The sequence below is a fragment of the Abramis brama genome (genome assembly GCF_963993115.1).
Source record: "Abramis brama genome assembly, chromosome: 14".
Taxonomy (NCBI): domain Eukaryota; kingdom Metazoa; phylum Chordata; class Actinopteri; order Cypriniformes; family Leuciscidae; genus Abramis; species Abramis brama.
This window is the reverse complement of record NC_139976.1, coordinates 12,526,395-12,543,134: the sequence shown is the minus strand read 5'-3', so window position 1 is coordinate 12,543,134 and position 16,740 is coordinate 12,526,395. Positions and strand designations below refer to the sequence as shown.

The window sequence follows — 16,740 nt, the reverse complement described above, 5'->3', positions numbered from 1 at the left end:
CTTGAGTGGAAGTGTTGCGTGAAGCCTTCAATGCTTGTAGTTGCATGAGCGAGCAGATAACTTTTTGGACAGGAACAGCGTTTGGCATGCAACCCTGAAACAATTTTTATTCTGCAGCAATGTGGGAGGATCCTGTTTGAATGTATCTTGTGTAATGTTTGATCTGACAGGCAACATGCTGATGCGCATTTAGTCAATTAGCTTTAGCACCAACTGACTTGCAGGTGCTTGATGAAGATAGATCAGAGTCATCACTGTTTTCAACAAATAAGTTCTGAGATTTTATTTTTAGCTAGTTAACTATCTTCCATTAAACTTCAACAGCCTACAGCCAAAAGTACAACGATCTGCACACATTTTCAACACTGAAATATGCCGTGAAGACATCCATCAGTTTCAAAAGGAAATCTCTTGCAATCAGATCTGTGCCTGTTGGCAGTTATATGTTGGAGAACAGCAGTAAGTGGGTTTATTATGAAGACCTGCCAGTTCCGTGGGTGCTGGAACTGGAGCTCACCCCGAAATTTCAGAATCCAGTCTCTAACAACCCGCTAGAAGAAGCGAATGCATTTCTGCACTTGATACCGCATTATTCCCTGCAGTGCCACGGCATAATCTATGTATGATGCAATGTCAAACATTTCTTACTTGCCAGAAGTGGGTGAGCATGTGAAAATAGAATTTCATGCCTGGAAAGAAATAACCTCATGGTCAAAGTGACATGACATATAAAGAAAGCGATGAGACAGGGTTTGCCTGCATGCATGTGGCATAGGCTAAAATAGCCTATATAGATTAGTAGTATGATGTGAGTGTGCCTATGTGATAATTGCATGCCACTGTGATTCAATGTATATTTGCAAACATGTGAGATGTCATTTTCCAAGCCTGTTCCCTCCAATCACCACTGAATCGTCAGTCTATCACTGATAGGCTCTTCTCCTATGAGCACACAGCGCAGAATGTGTCTAGGATGCAACCAGTAGTTTTAGACTGACTGCTGTGAAGTAGTTGCACATCACTGACGGATTCCAGCGCCTTGAAAACCGCTAAAAGTCACGTCTTTCTTTTCACAGAACTAAATGGCTCGGACTTACAACCGATACAACATATGTAGATGAGTGATTCGATATTATAAGCGTTTGGGAAATGCAAACGATTGCCCGGCTTTAAATGTAAGTACGCAGTGAGTCATTATATGATGTAGGCTACGTTTATGAATTTGAATGAAATGTTTTGATGTTTGATAACAGACAAAGTCGGGACTGCATGATGGATTTATCATTGGCTATAGTTTACTCTTTGAAAAAAAAAAAAAAAAAATCATCGCAATCATGTTTGTTGTTTAAATCACTTGCTTGTTGATTCATTAATAGTGTGAGATTAGAAGACTGTAAACAGTTTGAAACCCGCAAATAGAGGACAATTTGTTTTACTGTAAAATATAAAATGCGTTTTATAATGAATGTGAATTGTGAATAGTTCCACATGTCGAATGTGCATAATGTGTGTGTATTTATAACGACTTCTCGCTGTGACAGATCGTCAAATTTAACCCTTTTGGTCTTGAACAAAGTTTTAGGAACACAAAAATATGACCACGATTTATTTCTACTCTAAATGCAGGCAAAAATGGTAATCAATAAAAATCAGTTTATGGTAATGTGTGATAAGGTTATCAGATTCTAATTAACATCTGATTTTAAATAGGCCTATAGGCTACGTTTTATAAGAAAATATTATAAAAAATACTATTTCAGTCTTTCTCAAATGTATATGTTTAATTCAATGCAATTTTTTGTAATTGTGAAATGTACTACAGTACATATATAGGATGTTCCGAGTAAACAAATAAATAGTATGATCATTACAATTTATTAGTAAAAAAGTTCAATGTCAGTGCATGTAAACAGTTTTGAATACAAAATAACTTTTGACAGGGATGGTCTGAAGATAATCTAACTCAGTTTTGGTGAAGATTGCAAGCCTTTAATGTGTCAGAGCATTATAAGTGAAATCAGATCTTTATCTTGTCTTTTGCTTGCATTTATACCTACTGTTTAATACAATATCATAATGATTCATAATTTATTAAATATTTTTCTGCCCTGTTTCATAGTCCACCATGCTTCATTTCCTTAGTTTATTGTATTTTAGTAAAAATCATGTGATATGGCACTCATAGACTGACTTAGCATCAAAGTTATGTGCGTTGTGACGGATATTGTATCTGAACTGGTTAAAGATGGCATAGAGTTAAAGGGTTAGTTCACCCAAAAATGAAAATTATGTCATTAATTATTCACCCTCATGTCATTCCAAACCCATAAGACATTCATTGATCTTCGGAAAACAAATGAAGATCTTTTTAATTAAATCTGAGAACTTTCTGTCCCTCCACTGACAACGCAACTACCAATTTCAAGGCCCAGAAAGGTAGTAAAGACATCATTAAAACACAACAGCACCACGACGCAAGAGTGCTGTGTTGGTGCAAGAGCAGATTTTGTTGTGTAAACGTACGTCGGAGCTTAATACTTTGTAAATAAAATGGTAATTTATGTTTGTTTTTTTGCACAAACAAAATTGAGGATAAACCACTGGAGACACAAGGATTACTTTTATGATGTTTACTACCCTTTAAGTTAAGGCCCTTAAATTGAGATTATTCTGACGTCCTCAAGTGACATAATGGCTTATTGGTGTCTGTTGCCATACATTACTATAGACTGTGGCCTGAAAAACTATGAGAAACTGTGCAGATTTAAGGCTTAAGGCTAAGCTCTCCATCGGTTTTCAAATCAGCATTTCTCATGTGCTCTGTTAGCTGGTAAATGATCAGTTGTGTTGAGAGCGGTTTATCTTGGGTGCCATGAGATGCCTAGATAATCTCTATCAAAGGCAGGACGATCACATTTACCCTGTGCACAAACTCTCTCTCTTCCACATTCATATTTTATTATTTACAATATTCTAAGTGGAAAGATGAGATGTTTTCCCTGCTACATCATGCACACAAATGAACAGCAAAAAATGTTTTAGTCAATTATAAGGCTAAGAAAGGCTTTTAAAAAATAAAATGCTTCACGTAATGCTCCTGTTTTGCTTTCATGATTAATTCAGAAGGTTCTCGTGGAGATATTTTTCAGTTTGTCAAAGAACAGTAATTGGACCCTGCCGTTGCAAGAGACAGAACTCAGTCATTCACTGACCTAGATTCTCACTGAGATATCTGGTGTTTGAAGTCAATATAGCAAGAAGGTGTGCAATAAAGAAAATAGCTGAGGCTCTTTGCTTTTTAGATGGATGTAGCTTAGCAATGTCAGAAAGCCGTTGAATCTTTTAATTATTCCAGCGTTTAAAGGTTTGGGATCAGTATGATTAAAAAAAAAAAGATACTTTTATTCAGCAAGGACACATTAAATTGATCAAAAATGACAGAAAATACTTTTTTTTAATGTTACAAAAGATTTTTATTTCAAATAAATGCTTTTCTTTTGAACTTTCTGTTCATCAAATAATCCTATAGAAATGATCACAGTTTAAAATTATTAAACAGCACAACCATTTTCAACATTGATAATATTAGGAAATGTTTCTTGAGCACCAAATCAGCATATTAGAATGATTTCTGAAGGATCACATGACACTGAAATCTGGGGTAATGATGCTGAAAATGTAGCTTTACCATCACAGGAATAAATTACCGGTACATTTTAAAATATTTTAAAATAGAAAACTGTTTTTTGACTGTTATTTATTTTACATGTTATACAGTATTATTTGATCAAATAAATGCAGCCTTGGTGAGCATGAGAAACTAAAAAAAAAAAAAAAAGTTTGAATGGTAGTGTATATTACATGAGAAAGTCCAGAGGACTGAACAGTACATCTGTAGCACTGGAGATCCAATACCCATAACCACCAAAGCATTCCCAGCTTCAGGCTTTTTGGGTTTCCTGGTAAGATTGTTAAACAAGTCTAGTGTAACCTTCCCGCGGGGTCTTCAAGGACCAGAACTCATTGAAGATGTCATCTGTCACTCTAAATGAGTGACATCTCAGTCTTAAGACCAGGATCCTTCAAGCAGCCACTGAGTCACAAACCACCAGGGTATAGGAATTAGCTAGAACGGCTTTTGCAATGGGGATCTGAGGGAATGCTGCATGTAAGATATATGTGTGTGGGAAGACTGCATGTATGCGGGCACAAATAAGCCTGGAGACATCAAAATTTTCTCCTTGTAAGGATGTGTCAACTTCTGATGACTTGTGCTTACAAAAATTAAAGGGCTAGTTCACAAAAAAATAATTCTGTCATTATTTATTCACCCTCATGATGTTCCAACCCTGTATGCTTTTCTTTCTTCTGTGCATAAAAGAAGATATTTTGAGTGTGTTTCAGTTGTGTGGAACCCAGTTTTTTTCATATTCTGCTACCCACCTCCATCACAAGCCATCATGAAGAGACAGGAGTGTTAAAATAATAAATAATGAAATTAAATGTTCTGATCTTAGAGATGAGTTGCAGTATGTGGAGCAATCTAGATTTAATAGCACTGACAGGAAGAATAGAAGAGTATTACATCTCAGTGTTTGTGTTTTTTTGCTTGTGTTGGTCTGTGTGAAAAAAAGAACGTATTAATCTGGGTCAAGAACGGATTTTTCTTTTTCATGTTAACAATATGACAGTTTTGTGTTTGTTTGGCCATGTCAACATGACAACAAGATGCCCGCTTTAAGAACTTTGAAGCACTTACCCGTGCAATCCAAATTTAATCATTTTTACATCTTCCTGCACATTGTATGTGTATGAACACATGCTGCAGGGCAGACGTCTGTTGTATCAAACTTATCGTCACAGCTGCACACAGATTGCAATGGTGCTGGAAGACTGAACAAAGAATCACAGACCATTTTTTTTTGTCATCAAGGCTCAAAATAGACATTGAGAAGATAAAAAGTATCTATGAAATATAGTGCCAGATAAAATCAATTGTATTTACAAGGCAGAAAGGCTCAGAGCCAACTGGAAAGTATTCAAGAATGAGGGAATCATTTTAAAACCTAAAAACTACTTATACTATTGTATCTTGTCGTCTTTGCGTAGTTGGTGGTCACATAAGTGGTTTTACATAATTCCCTGGAAATATGCACCGTATATTTATAGTTTTATGTCACCATCAGTAAATCTGTTCTCAGAGACATTTTTGAGGGATTATTTCACTATGTGTTCTGGGATTATATGCATCAGAAAGAATCTTTTCAAGGGTCAAATTTACATGGTCTGAGGTTAAGGATTTCACAGGACAAACTGTATGAAACTTTCACAAATCATTCATAAGTATTTGAAATTATTTAAATTAGCTATTTTTCCATATATATCTCAATAGGTTAGCTGGTAAATTTTTTTTTCTCAAAGTATGCTGTTATGGTAAATTATTGACAGCAGTTTGAAATCTTTTTTAATGGTATTGCCTTATAGCTTCAGTCAAAACTTGAGTAAGGGGTATATTTTGTCACTTAACAGTCTCTAAACACACGACACGTAAGGAGGATTGAGAAAACCTGTCCTAATTTTGCCTTGCTCATCTAAAATGCTAAAATGTTGAGTGCTTATGCTAACTGCAAAATTTGTCAGTAATGCTTAATCTCTATGTACAAATCTGCTGAATCTCTACATAATCTCTCCATTCTTTATCTCTCATTTCTCAGAAGGACGCGTAACGCTCAAGCAGCCATGCATTTGTGTAGCTTTGTGGGCTCTTTGCTGCTCCTCCTTTTCATCAGCAGGTAATAAACTCCTTGCTGCTTATTTCAAACTAACTTTTACTATTCCTACACTCATTATTGTGATGTGGCAAGCTGAATATGACTGCGGTGTACAGTGTTTATTGCTTTTGTGTTGTTCCCCCTTAATTTATTTGTTTCTCAAAACTAAAGAGTAGGATGTGCATTAACTTCAGTAGTAACTTTGTAAAGTTGATAAACATGGCATTTCTCGACGCTCCCAGGAAAGCCGAGGCGGAAAACCCATTTTTGTCAACAAGCTTTCGGAGTGACGTCCTTGCCGAAATGACAAGCCGGTATAATTTAGGTTTTACTCTTTTGGCAGCAAATAAAAGACTATATGCCTTAAGTATCCATTCACACCAGATTATGTGGGCTCGGTGAAAGGTATAGCTAAAGGAAGGATGGAATTATAACTAATCCATGTAGACTTTTGGGTGAGCCTGAATGAGACCGTCGGAGTCAATGTACAGGTTACAGATGGAAATACCAGCCCTCATATCATGTCTCCTCTCTGTTTTGCCTGTTTGAGCTTATCTTTCCATGCAGCAGTACAGTAGCTGCAATGCTAACACGATTACTGGTGACAGTGTAGAAACAAGACATTGATTTACTGGAACTGCCGTTGCTCAGCCATGTTCAATGAAAGTTCAGGCAGATTCCAATTAATGAGATATGCATCGATGCTGGTTTTCTGGCATGACCTTTGAAATTTGATGGGAAGACATATAGGACCTTGCAGGTCAGGACGACTCTGCAAAAGATCAAAGGGGGATGTTGAGGAAGCGTGCCAACATCAATTCACCTCACCATCTGCTTTTACCCACCCCCTTCCTGTCCTCCTTTCCTCTCCAATCTCTAGTCTCTCTTCCTGGCAAGATGGGAGAATTTAGTGGGTGTACATATAGTTTGGCCTGGAATTCAGCTTCTATCACATAACAGACTAAACCACAACAACAAGAGCAATACCTCCTCTTTGGGTTCTTAGTGCTTAGCACATGAAGATAAGGATGCTCTATTGAAGGCTTAGTCTCGCAAAGGGCCTTGTAACGTTTTTGCTTGTTGAAATCTAATACTGCTGGTCTAAATGAGGTCTATTCAGAACCAATAGTGTTTAAAGGGGTCATGTCATAAATATGTTCCTTGATCTTTTGAGATAAAAGAGCTTGAGGTACTGTGAAATCATACTGTAACTTTCAGAACTCAAAACTTACTTCCCAGCCTAAATATATATATATATATATATACACTCACCTAAAAGATTATTAGGAACACCTGTTCAATTTCTCATTAATGCATAATCAACCAATCACATGGCAGTTGTTTCAATGCATTTAGGGGTGTGGTCCTGGTCAAGACAATCTCCTGAACTCCAAACTGAATGTCAGAATGGGAAAGAAAGGTGATTTAAGCAATTTTGAGCGTGGCATGGTTGTTGGTGCCAGACGGGCCGGTCTGAGTATTTCACAATCTGCTCAGTTACTGGGATTTTCACGCACAACCATTTCTAGGGTTTACAAAGAATGGTGTGAAAAGGGAAAAACATCCAGTATGTGGCAGTCCTGTGGGCGAAAATGCCTTGTTGATGCTAGAGGTCAGAGGAGAAGTAGAGTCAGAATTTGGCGTAAACAAAATGAGAACATGGATCCATCATGCCTTGTTACCACTGTGCAGGCTGGTGGTGGTGGTGTAATGGTGTGGGGGATGTTTTCTTGGCACACTTTAGGCCCCTTAGTGCCAATTGGGCATCGTTTAAATGCCACGGCCTACCTGAGCATTGTTTCTGACCATGTCCATCCCTTTATGACCACCATGTACCCATCCTCTGATGGCTACTTCCAGCAGGATAATGCACCATGTCACAAAGCTCGAATCATTTCAAATTGGTTTCTTGAACATGACAATGAGTTCACTGTACTAAAATGGCCCCCACAGTCACCAGATCTCAACCCAATAGAGCATCTTTGGGATGTGGTGGAACGGGAGCTTCGTGCCCTGGATGTGCATCCCACAAATCTCCATCAACTGCAAGATGCTATCCTAACAATATGGGCCAACATTTCTAAAGAATGCTTTCAGCACCTTGTTGAATCAGTGCCACGTAGAATTAAGGCAGTTCTGAAGGCGAAAGGGGGTCAAACACAGTATTAGTATGGTGTTCCTAATAATCCTTTAGGTGAGTGTGTATATATATATATATATATATATATATATATATATATATTAGGGGTGGAGCCGAACCCGAATACGGTATTCGGAAAGGCACAAATAATGTGTTTTTTACGAATACTTATTTCGAACAAATACTTTAAAAATATTTGTATTCGGGAACAAGAAAAACTTTATATCAAAAAGCTGCGTTTCCTCATGAGACATGGCGACCGGCGGTGCTGCTGAGGAGGAAAGAGCCACATATGGAAATATTTTGGATTAGGCTAATGTCACGTTGTCATAAGGGGTCGTTCACATAGCGCGTTTTTTGCATGTGCAGATTTCAAATGTAGGCGCGCGGCGCGTTCGTTTTTCCAGGTGCGCCTATGTCCATGTTTGCATAGCAACGACAGACGCCACGAGAGAGCAAGCGCTTGTGGAAAGGAGAAAGCGGTGCGAACTGCGCTCTCCATGATGACGAGGAAGTATCAGCAAAGAATTAATTAATTTCTAGCCCTTGCATTAGCTTTAGATATATTTATGGAGATGAGAAATGAAATAAAAAGCCGTCATTAATATCAGTCCGTCAGAAAAGCAGTTCTAGGCTTATTCTTGGCTGGATAACTCTCGGTAATTTAGACAATAGGCTGTTGACAGAGTAACGTAAGGTAATGGCTGTTATGTTATTTTCTTTTCAATGACGTTCCTTGTTACATGTTCATTGCTGGATTTATGGAAAAACATCAACCAATATTGCATATCCATAATTATTATAATGGATACAATTAAAGAGTACTTACACTATAACGTAAATTAGAAGTGTAACGCAAAAAAAATGGATTTTTACACCTATTTTGAATTTTACTCGAATACAAATACAAATACAAATACTTTTCCCCCCTCAACAAATACAAATACAGATACAAATACCGGCTGCTTTGCACACCCCTAATATATATATATATATTGAAACCTAGCTGCAAAAGCTGCTCGTTCTGTACTTCTGCAACATGGAATAAATGCATGAACATTGACCTCCATGGTTACATGTCGATGAAACCTATTGGGTGATTAGAAATTTGGCCAGCTGATATCATGCAAATAGCTAACAGGTGTCACAACGCTGTGTTGATGATCAAACTCGAACACGATGATGAAGAGAGAATGTAATAAATCCAAAGGTATATCCAAACAGAGAGAGCAATATACGCACGTAACATAGAAAATACCCGACAATGAAACACAAACAGAAATGAACTTAAGTGCACGTGATAATGAGGGAGATAATGAGTACGCAGCTGAACATAATGAGTGACCAAGACAACAAACGACTAACTCAGGCAGAAGGTGGTGAAACACCTGATTTAATTCAATTTGATATGCAATTTATTATTGAAAAGACATTATGGATAATTTTGGATCAAGTAGATTAGCATGTTTTTTAATCTCATTTGTTGTGCATAAAGTGCATAAAATAATTCTAAATTGCATTTTCTATTTACAAAAATAATGAAACTGTTTAACATACAGTTTAAATGGTCAACCAAATTCAATCAATATGTCTCTCTCTTTCTCTCTTGAACACCCATGTGTATTTTGGAAATAAACCCATAAAATGCAATTGCCACTGTGCAAATTTGTAAATGACTATGAAAAACAAACCCAAAGTCACTTATAGTAAGCAGACATGGCAACACTGTTAGAGGGTTTAGGATATGGCCTGTTTCATTGAAATGGGCATAAAAAACTCAAATAAGTTTTTGGGATAAAAAAATTACTAACATTAATGATAATAATAATAATAATAAACTAATTTTCTATAGCGCCTTTAAAAGTAGCATCTCAAAGCGCTTCACAAAAATAGAAACAAGATAAAATATACAATTATACAAACAATGCGTTAATGACAGAAAAAACAGATGAAAATAAAATACCAAATAAAAACGTACTCGTACTATCAAATGTCCGATAAAAAAATAAATAATAATAATAATATGTCAATTACAAACAATCATGTAAAAGCTACCCTAAACACAAAAGTTTTAAGGGATGATTTAAAAACACTAAGGGATTCAGCTTGCCTAATCTCAGCTGGCAGGGAATTCCAAAGTTTTGGAGCAATTGAAGAAAAAGCCCTATCACCCATGGATTTTAAACGAGTAAGCGGAACAATTAAAAGGACAGCTTCCGAGGAGCGGAGATCACGTGCTGGTGTGTAAGGGGTTAAAAGCTCAGAGAGATAATGAGGTGCCAGTCCATGCAAAGCCTTATAAGTAAGCATAAGGATTTTAAAATCAACACGGAATCTCATCGATTACGGCCAGAAAAGCATTGCAGTAATCAATGTGAGAGAATACAAAGATGTTAATTAACTTTTCAGCCACTGGGAGTGATAACATGGGATGCAATCTGGCAATATTTGTAGAACCATCTACACTTAAAGTTTGAGACCCAGCCTTACGTAGCTTGTGTGGTGAACCAATGAGCATTACCTCCGTCTTGTCACTGTTTAGAACATTTAGAACATAGAACATTTATAGACATCCATTTTTTAATCTCAGAAATACATAGAGAAAGAAAAGACACAGCCACATTAACATCAGGGGCCATATCTTAAACCCAGCGCAATTGTACACCGACGCATGTATCATTCCTATTTTACACCCAACGCACAGCGGACTTTTTCCTCCACAGACGCACATCGGTAAATTAGGGAATGAATTTGCGCTCCCGGGGGCGGTTCAACGAAAAGAGGAGGCGTGTTCCGGCGCAAACGTTCCCTGGTGCTATTTTGCAGTTTCAGAAAACAATTCCGGCACAGACCAGGAAAAACCTAGTCTAAAATCAGTGGCACGTTATTCAGATGCTATTTTAAGGGCGCATGCTTGGCCATAATGTAGCATGTGCACAACGCGCATACACTTTGCTTCTCTCATCTACACAGACGCAGGCAGCAGTTCCCATTTTTGCAAACCATACATAATTACAAGGAAAAATATTACCACACAAGGGAAATCATTGTGGTGTCCATGAAGATGTGAAAAAATAGGCATAAATCTAGCTTACACATTTACTCAAATTATTATACGCCTGTTTTACCGAAGCTAATTTGGGTGGGTTTCTCCCATCCCCATACAATGTCACTTCTCTGTCTTTTACGGCCCTGATAAGAACGTCGGTCTCCTCGGCTGTGAACCGCTCCTGGTGTGCGCCTGGCAAATCCGCCCAAACCACACCTATGAGTAATGTACTTCAGACCAACCCAGTTTAGATTTGTGTCGGGCGCAAGAGTCATTTATCCCGCCGGTATAATAGCAACAGCGCCCGAGATCCGCCCAAAAAAGTTACTTGCGTTTTGCAGTCAAACGGTCACTGCCTCACCTACATTATAGGTGGACCTCAGAGAAAAATATTTATTATATGACCTTTTTTTTTAAAAGTCTTTTTAATGAAACCTCCCCATGATTAAAAATTTATTTTATAGGTGAGTTGCCAGAGATCTAGTGAAACATAAATATACTTTATGACTGTTTTGTAGATGAGAGACACAGCTGAATGCTCTATTTTAAAAGCAATATTTAATGCATGAACCCCTCAGTACAGTAAGTAATAATTTCTTTGACACATACTTCTGGATAAACCAGACTAGATCCAAACCGAAGGAGGGGATCACACTGGTGGTATCAAGAGCGCACAGATTTATGAAAATAATTAGGTCATCATCACTCATTTGTATAAATAATTAGTAGAACTCATTAGTATAAATAAACAAATTGTCTGGCACATTGCAGGCTTGCTTCTTTTTTTAGATTTTTTTATTGCTGATCTTAATATGTCTCCTATCAGTTTTAAAGTTAAGTTTTAATACAAACTTAAATTAATTTCCGTTCAAACTTTCTGAGGTTGTTTAATATTTCAATGCTGGACAAGGTCTCCCAAAGAAAGAGTTGGGGCTCATATCTCATATGACCACTGATGTGTGTAGACGGGGAGATGGAGTTGATACAAGCTTGAGAAACTGTCTCTGTGGACCAAAGCAGAAACAGTTGGGGAGACAGTCCTGCGGAGCACTCTTCCTCCATACACAACACGTCAATCAGCCTAAACACCAGAGACGTGGGCTGGATTTAGTTTCACGGTTGGTTCGGAAATAAGAATGTACATGAAAAAATGAAATAATTCTTAGTCAGACTAATCTGCTTTTGTCTTTGGTAATGGGGACATTTAGAAGAAAAGTCCTGTGTGGTTTTATTATTATCATGTCATTTTAACATTTAGTTCCCTATCAGTCAGTCATGTTCGACGTTACGTCAGAAGTGACTGACGCAATGGGATCTCGCCTGAGAGCAGAATCACCTTTGAGTGGTAACAAAACAAGCCAATTGCCCTTGGCGAGTGAGATTTGCATTGAAAGCCATACTCCCCATACTCATTCAAGCTTTCACTTCGGAGCTGAGCAGTTTTCACACTCAGCACTCTGACAATCATCATTTTGTGTGAGCTCAACAAGAGGGAAGCAGTTCTGTGTTGGAAAGACGGCGCATTTAGCGGTTGTTGCATTGAAAGAGCAATTGCACAGCTAAGTGTAGCGATTTCACCCCTGGGTGCTTAAATGAGTAAAAGAGCAGTTTTCCCTAAAAGAGCAAGCATTGCTTCTTTTTCAAGATGGAACTCCACCTGTGTGTTTCTGGATGCAGCCTTTTTCTGGGCCCGTCTGACAGCCACGGTCACTGCCTCACATGTCTGGAGCATAAACACGCTGAGGCAGCGTTCGTTGATAAATCATGCTCCCTCTGCGGAAACATGACCATTGTGATGCTGAGATTGAGACTCCAATACCTTGAAAAAGGTAGAGTCCCCTCTGTTATTCCCAGATCTGGTTTCTCTCTGCACTGTAGAGGACCACTTCGGTTAATACTCAGGGTGATCTGAGGGTTATAGTGGCCCTGTGTGATAAGATCCTTTCCATGGAGGACCCAGCATCTCATTTGGGGCTTATGCGACGGACTGGATGTTAATAGCTGTATCTGAGGTTGGGCTTGAGTCCTCTGGGGATGAAGACTCGGCTGTGCTTCCCCCTTCGGGGAGAGGAGCGCTGTTCGAGTCTGATCCAGAGTTGACTGCAATGCTTTCCCGGAGATTCCTCAGGTGGAGTGTGCAATTGCAGTGCATTTAACCACAAAGTGCTGCCCCTGGCGGGGTAGCCCGTGCCTCCCATCCAAGGCCTGTAAGTTCTCAGCTGTGCTTGCCGCCAAGGCTTACAGTTCCGCTGGACAGGCTGCCTCCACCTTGCACGCTATGGCCCTTCATTAAGTACACCAAGCCAAAGCACTCAAAGAGCTGCACGAGGGTAGTTCTGAACAAGGGGTGATGCAGGAACTGCATACAGTGATGGACCTACTGCTCGGGCCCTCGGTCAGACGATGTCCACACTAGTTGTCCAGGAATGTCATCTCTGGCTGAACCTGGCTGAGATGAAGGAGGCCGACACAGTTGGCTTTCTCGACTCCACCATCTCCCAGGCCGGCCTCTTCAGCGACACTGTCGAGGGCTTTGCCCCGTAGCTCTCGGTAGTACAGAAGCAAACTGAGGCGGTCAAACACATCCTGCCCTGGCCAGTCAGCCAGGGGCTGCCCCTCTGCCTACTCATCGCAGAGGGTGTCCCTTTGCGGAATCTACTTCTGCTCTGGTGCGGCCACAGCAGCGTCTCAGCTGCCGCTAAACCCTCTAGGTGGTCGGCAAAACATCATCCCAGCAAAACACCAACCCAGAGATGGAGGAAGCTGCTCTTCAGGAGATGGTGGGCATACCACTCCTTCCCATGGAGGAGGTCACACAAGGTGCGGTTTGACAGTGAGCTATGCTATGCTTCCTCATCCACCTCTTCTTTCACCACAGGGCAGGAGTTTGTGGTTCGAGGACACAACACCTCCTTACGCATCTCCAGCCACTCGTGGGAACTATGGAGCCAGATAAAAGTGTTAGACCACACTCACTGCCTCTACTCTGGGACGCTATGCCTTCCGTGTTGGGCCCCTGTGCTCCACCTCACTGCCCCTCCGCATGTACATCTGTGATTTGGCTGGTGCTGCTTGCACAGTGTCTGGCTACACGGCCGAGTCCCGAGATAGGCATGGAACGTACCTGGAATTTGGACCGCCAGACACTCACCTAATCCTGAGTTAATTCCAAAGTTCCCACCACTCCCGTCCGGGGCCAGATGGTGAACTTGCAAGCACTGCCTCTGGAGGAGGCTGATCCAGCCCTTATGTTGCTGTGTCCTGTTCGCGCACTGTGTGTTTACGTGGACCGCAGGCAGAGCTTCAGAAGCTTGGGCAGCTCCTTGTTTGCTTTGGAGGTCAGCAGTAGGGAAAGGCTGTCTCCAAACAGAGGTTGACCCACTGGATATTGGATGCCATCGTCTTGGTGTACCAGTCCCAAGGTGCCAGTTTCTTCCCGGGTGTTGGGTACAAACAGGTAATATGCGGAAAGGCTGGCTCGGCGTCTCGCTTGCAGCGCCATTCCCCTCTAATGGGGGGATATGTTACGTCATGTTACATCCTGCCTGCCACAACCCCTGTACCACTGCTGAATGGCCGGGATCCCCGTCTCCTCAGCGCTAACTTTGTGAGCGCTAACAGAGTGAGTTGCACGCTGTCTTATATACCCGTATGTACGGGGAGTGGCTTGCCATGCAAATCTCACTCGCTAATGTGAATTGGCATGTTTTGTTGCCACTTGAAGGATTGGGCTCTCTTGCATCAGTCAGTTCTGACATAACATCTCTGTTCCCTCCTTCAGGGCCTTCATTAGTAACCGAGACGTTCTAAAGCACCGGATCAAAAAAGATTCCAAAATTATTTTATGTACTGATATCATCTTGTGGCTCCTTGACATCTCGGGTTTACATGGCAATTAATATGTTTTTTTTAGATGTATTAATTGTGTTTATTGTAATTTTATGTGTCTCAATCACTGCAGTTTTCTGCAAAATTTTAGATTTATATTTGATTTAATGCATTTATATTAAACTAAGTTTATATCACTATATGAATTGATGTTGGCTTTATTTTAATAATGATACATTAGAGAAAAGTGCACAAAAGACTGTCATTTTCTCTAATGCACAAATTTATCTATCAGCCCTGACTGCAGAATGGCATAAAGAGTCAAAGCATGTAACAAAAGAATGTGTCAATATGGTGTTAGATGCCTGTAAAGGTATGATGGGTGCTTATCAACTACCACAATTAGCAGATAAAAACTGCCTACCCAGCATTCACAGACCACTAAACCAGCATCCCTTCACACATGACTGGACTTCAGCCTGAAGGGGCAGCAAACAGACGGTTGCCATTTAACACTAAAAATGTCTAATCATGAATAAAGTTTGGCACATGTTCACTCTTTTTAGTTTAATTCAATTCCACTTAGAAAATGTTTGTTTCATTTGAAATACACATCGTTTTTGTATGTGTGATAAGATAAAACAACACAAATGGCATTGCTTTGATGATATGGCTATTTCTTATTTGACCTAATTGTTTTCCTGGCATGACAGAATACTAAATTGTTCTTTAGTTATTATTGAGCCCCTGAAGGTAAAGATGCCATCCTGATTTTCTGACTATGGTCGATTGAAGCTGAAGTGTGTAATTTCTGTGCCACTGGTGTCACCAAACATAATTACATCAATTATGACTGTTTGCCATTGGTCAGACTGTTTGATAACCCCGTCACCAAAGTCACGGCACTGGTTGAGCCGATGTCACTGTGTCGGGATGCTCAAACAAACAGAGCAATGTTTTGCTAACACCACATAGACACTTTTTCAGGGAAAAAACAACCTACAAAAATGGCTTACTTTTATTGTCTCTGCTTATTAAGCTGAAATTGCACACTGCCACACTATGGGAGGCATGTGGAGACAGACTTCATATAGTGGAGCATACTTAAAAACAAATGTTCTGAAACACTAGTTGTACTTACCAGTGAAAATAGCTATACATCATGTAGAAGGCAAGAGCCTTTTCAAGTGTGCAGTGATGCAGAATGTGATCAGATGTGTTTGAGAGGTGAAGAATGTTTTGAACCATCTTCCATGTGTTTATATAGGGGCTAATATAAAGGCAGTGACCTGCATGGTTCACTTCCATTTTTATTTATTTATTTATTTATTTTATTTCGGTAACAGTTTAATGAGAGTAATGATAGAGACATCATGTCAGTGACCTGAAGCTCTCCGTCTGTCTTCCAAACTCTCTGTGTCTCTCTCACACTCTCTCACCATCTGTCTCACTTCCTTTCTTTTGATCTTTCCCAGTCGATCTCTGTCTTTCTTCTTCATATAAGAGTGTGCACTTTAGCATGCATAATTCTTTACATATTATGGGTGACAATCAAAACTGGACAAAAAGCCTCATACTTGAATACAGGTGAATATGATAGTTTCAGATGAGTGTTGCTTTTTTTAGTTATTCCTGATTTTGTATTCATTAGACAATGTTTAAATTGAATTGGCGGTCCAAAAGTCAGAATTTTCTTTATATAATGCTTTTTATGTGACAAATTATACTACCAATCAAAAGTTTGGAGTCAGTAAGATAATTACATTTTTTTGAACAAAGACTTTTATGATCACCAAGGCTGCATTTATTTGATAAAAAATACCTTGTCACCTTTGATCAATTTTAATCCATTGTTGCTGAATAGAAATACTTACCCCAAACTTTTTAAACTTAACATGAATTTCAGAATGTCTTAGTATTTGATTTGTCCATCTTTTACTGAAATGACAGCT

At 39.4% G+C, this 16,740-nt stretch overlaps 1 protein-coding gene across 1 annotated transcript in view; it reads left to right on the top strand.

Annotated features, from left to right (window-relative positions):
• Window positions 1–940: 940 nt before the first annotated feature.
• gabrz (gamma-aminobutyric acid type A receptor subunit zeta) overlaps window positions 941–16,740 on the top strand; it is a 28,756-nt gene continuing 12,956 nt past the window's right edge. The window contains exons 1-2 of the mRNA XM_084135899.1: window positions 941–1,175; window positions 5,715–5,792. Of these exons, the coding sequence (XP_083992025.1) occupies window positions 5,740–5,792 (53 nt within the window). The 5' untranslated portion in view covers window positions 941–1,175; window positions 5,715–5,739. The remainder of the gene's footprint in view (window positions 1,176–5,714; window positions 5,793–16,740) is intronic.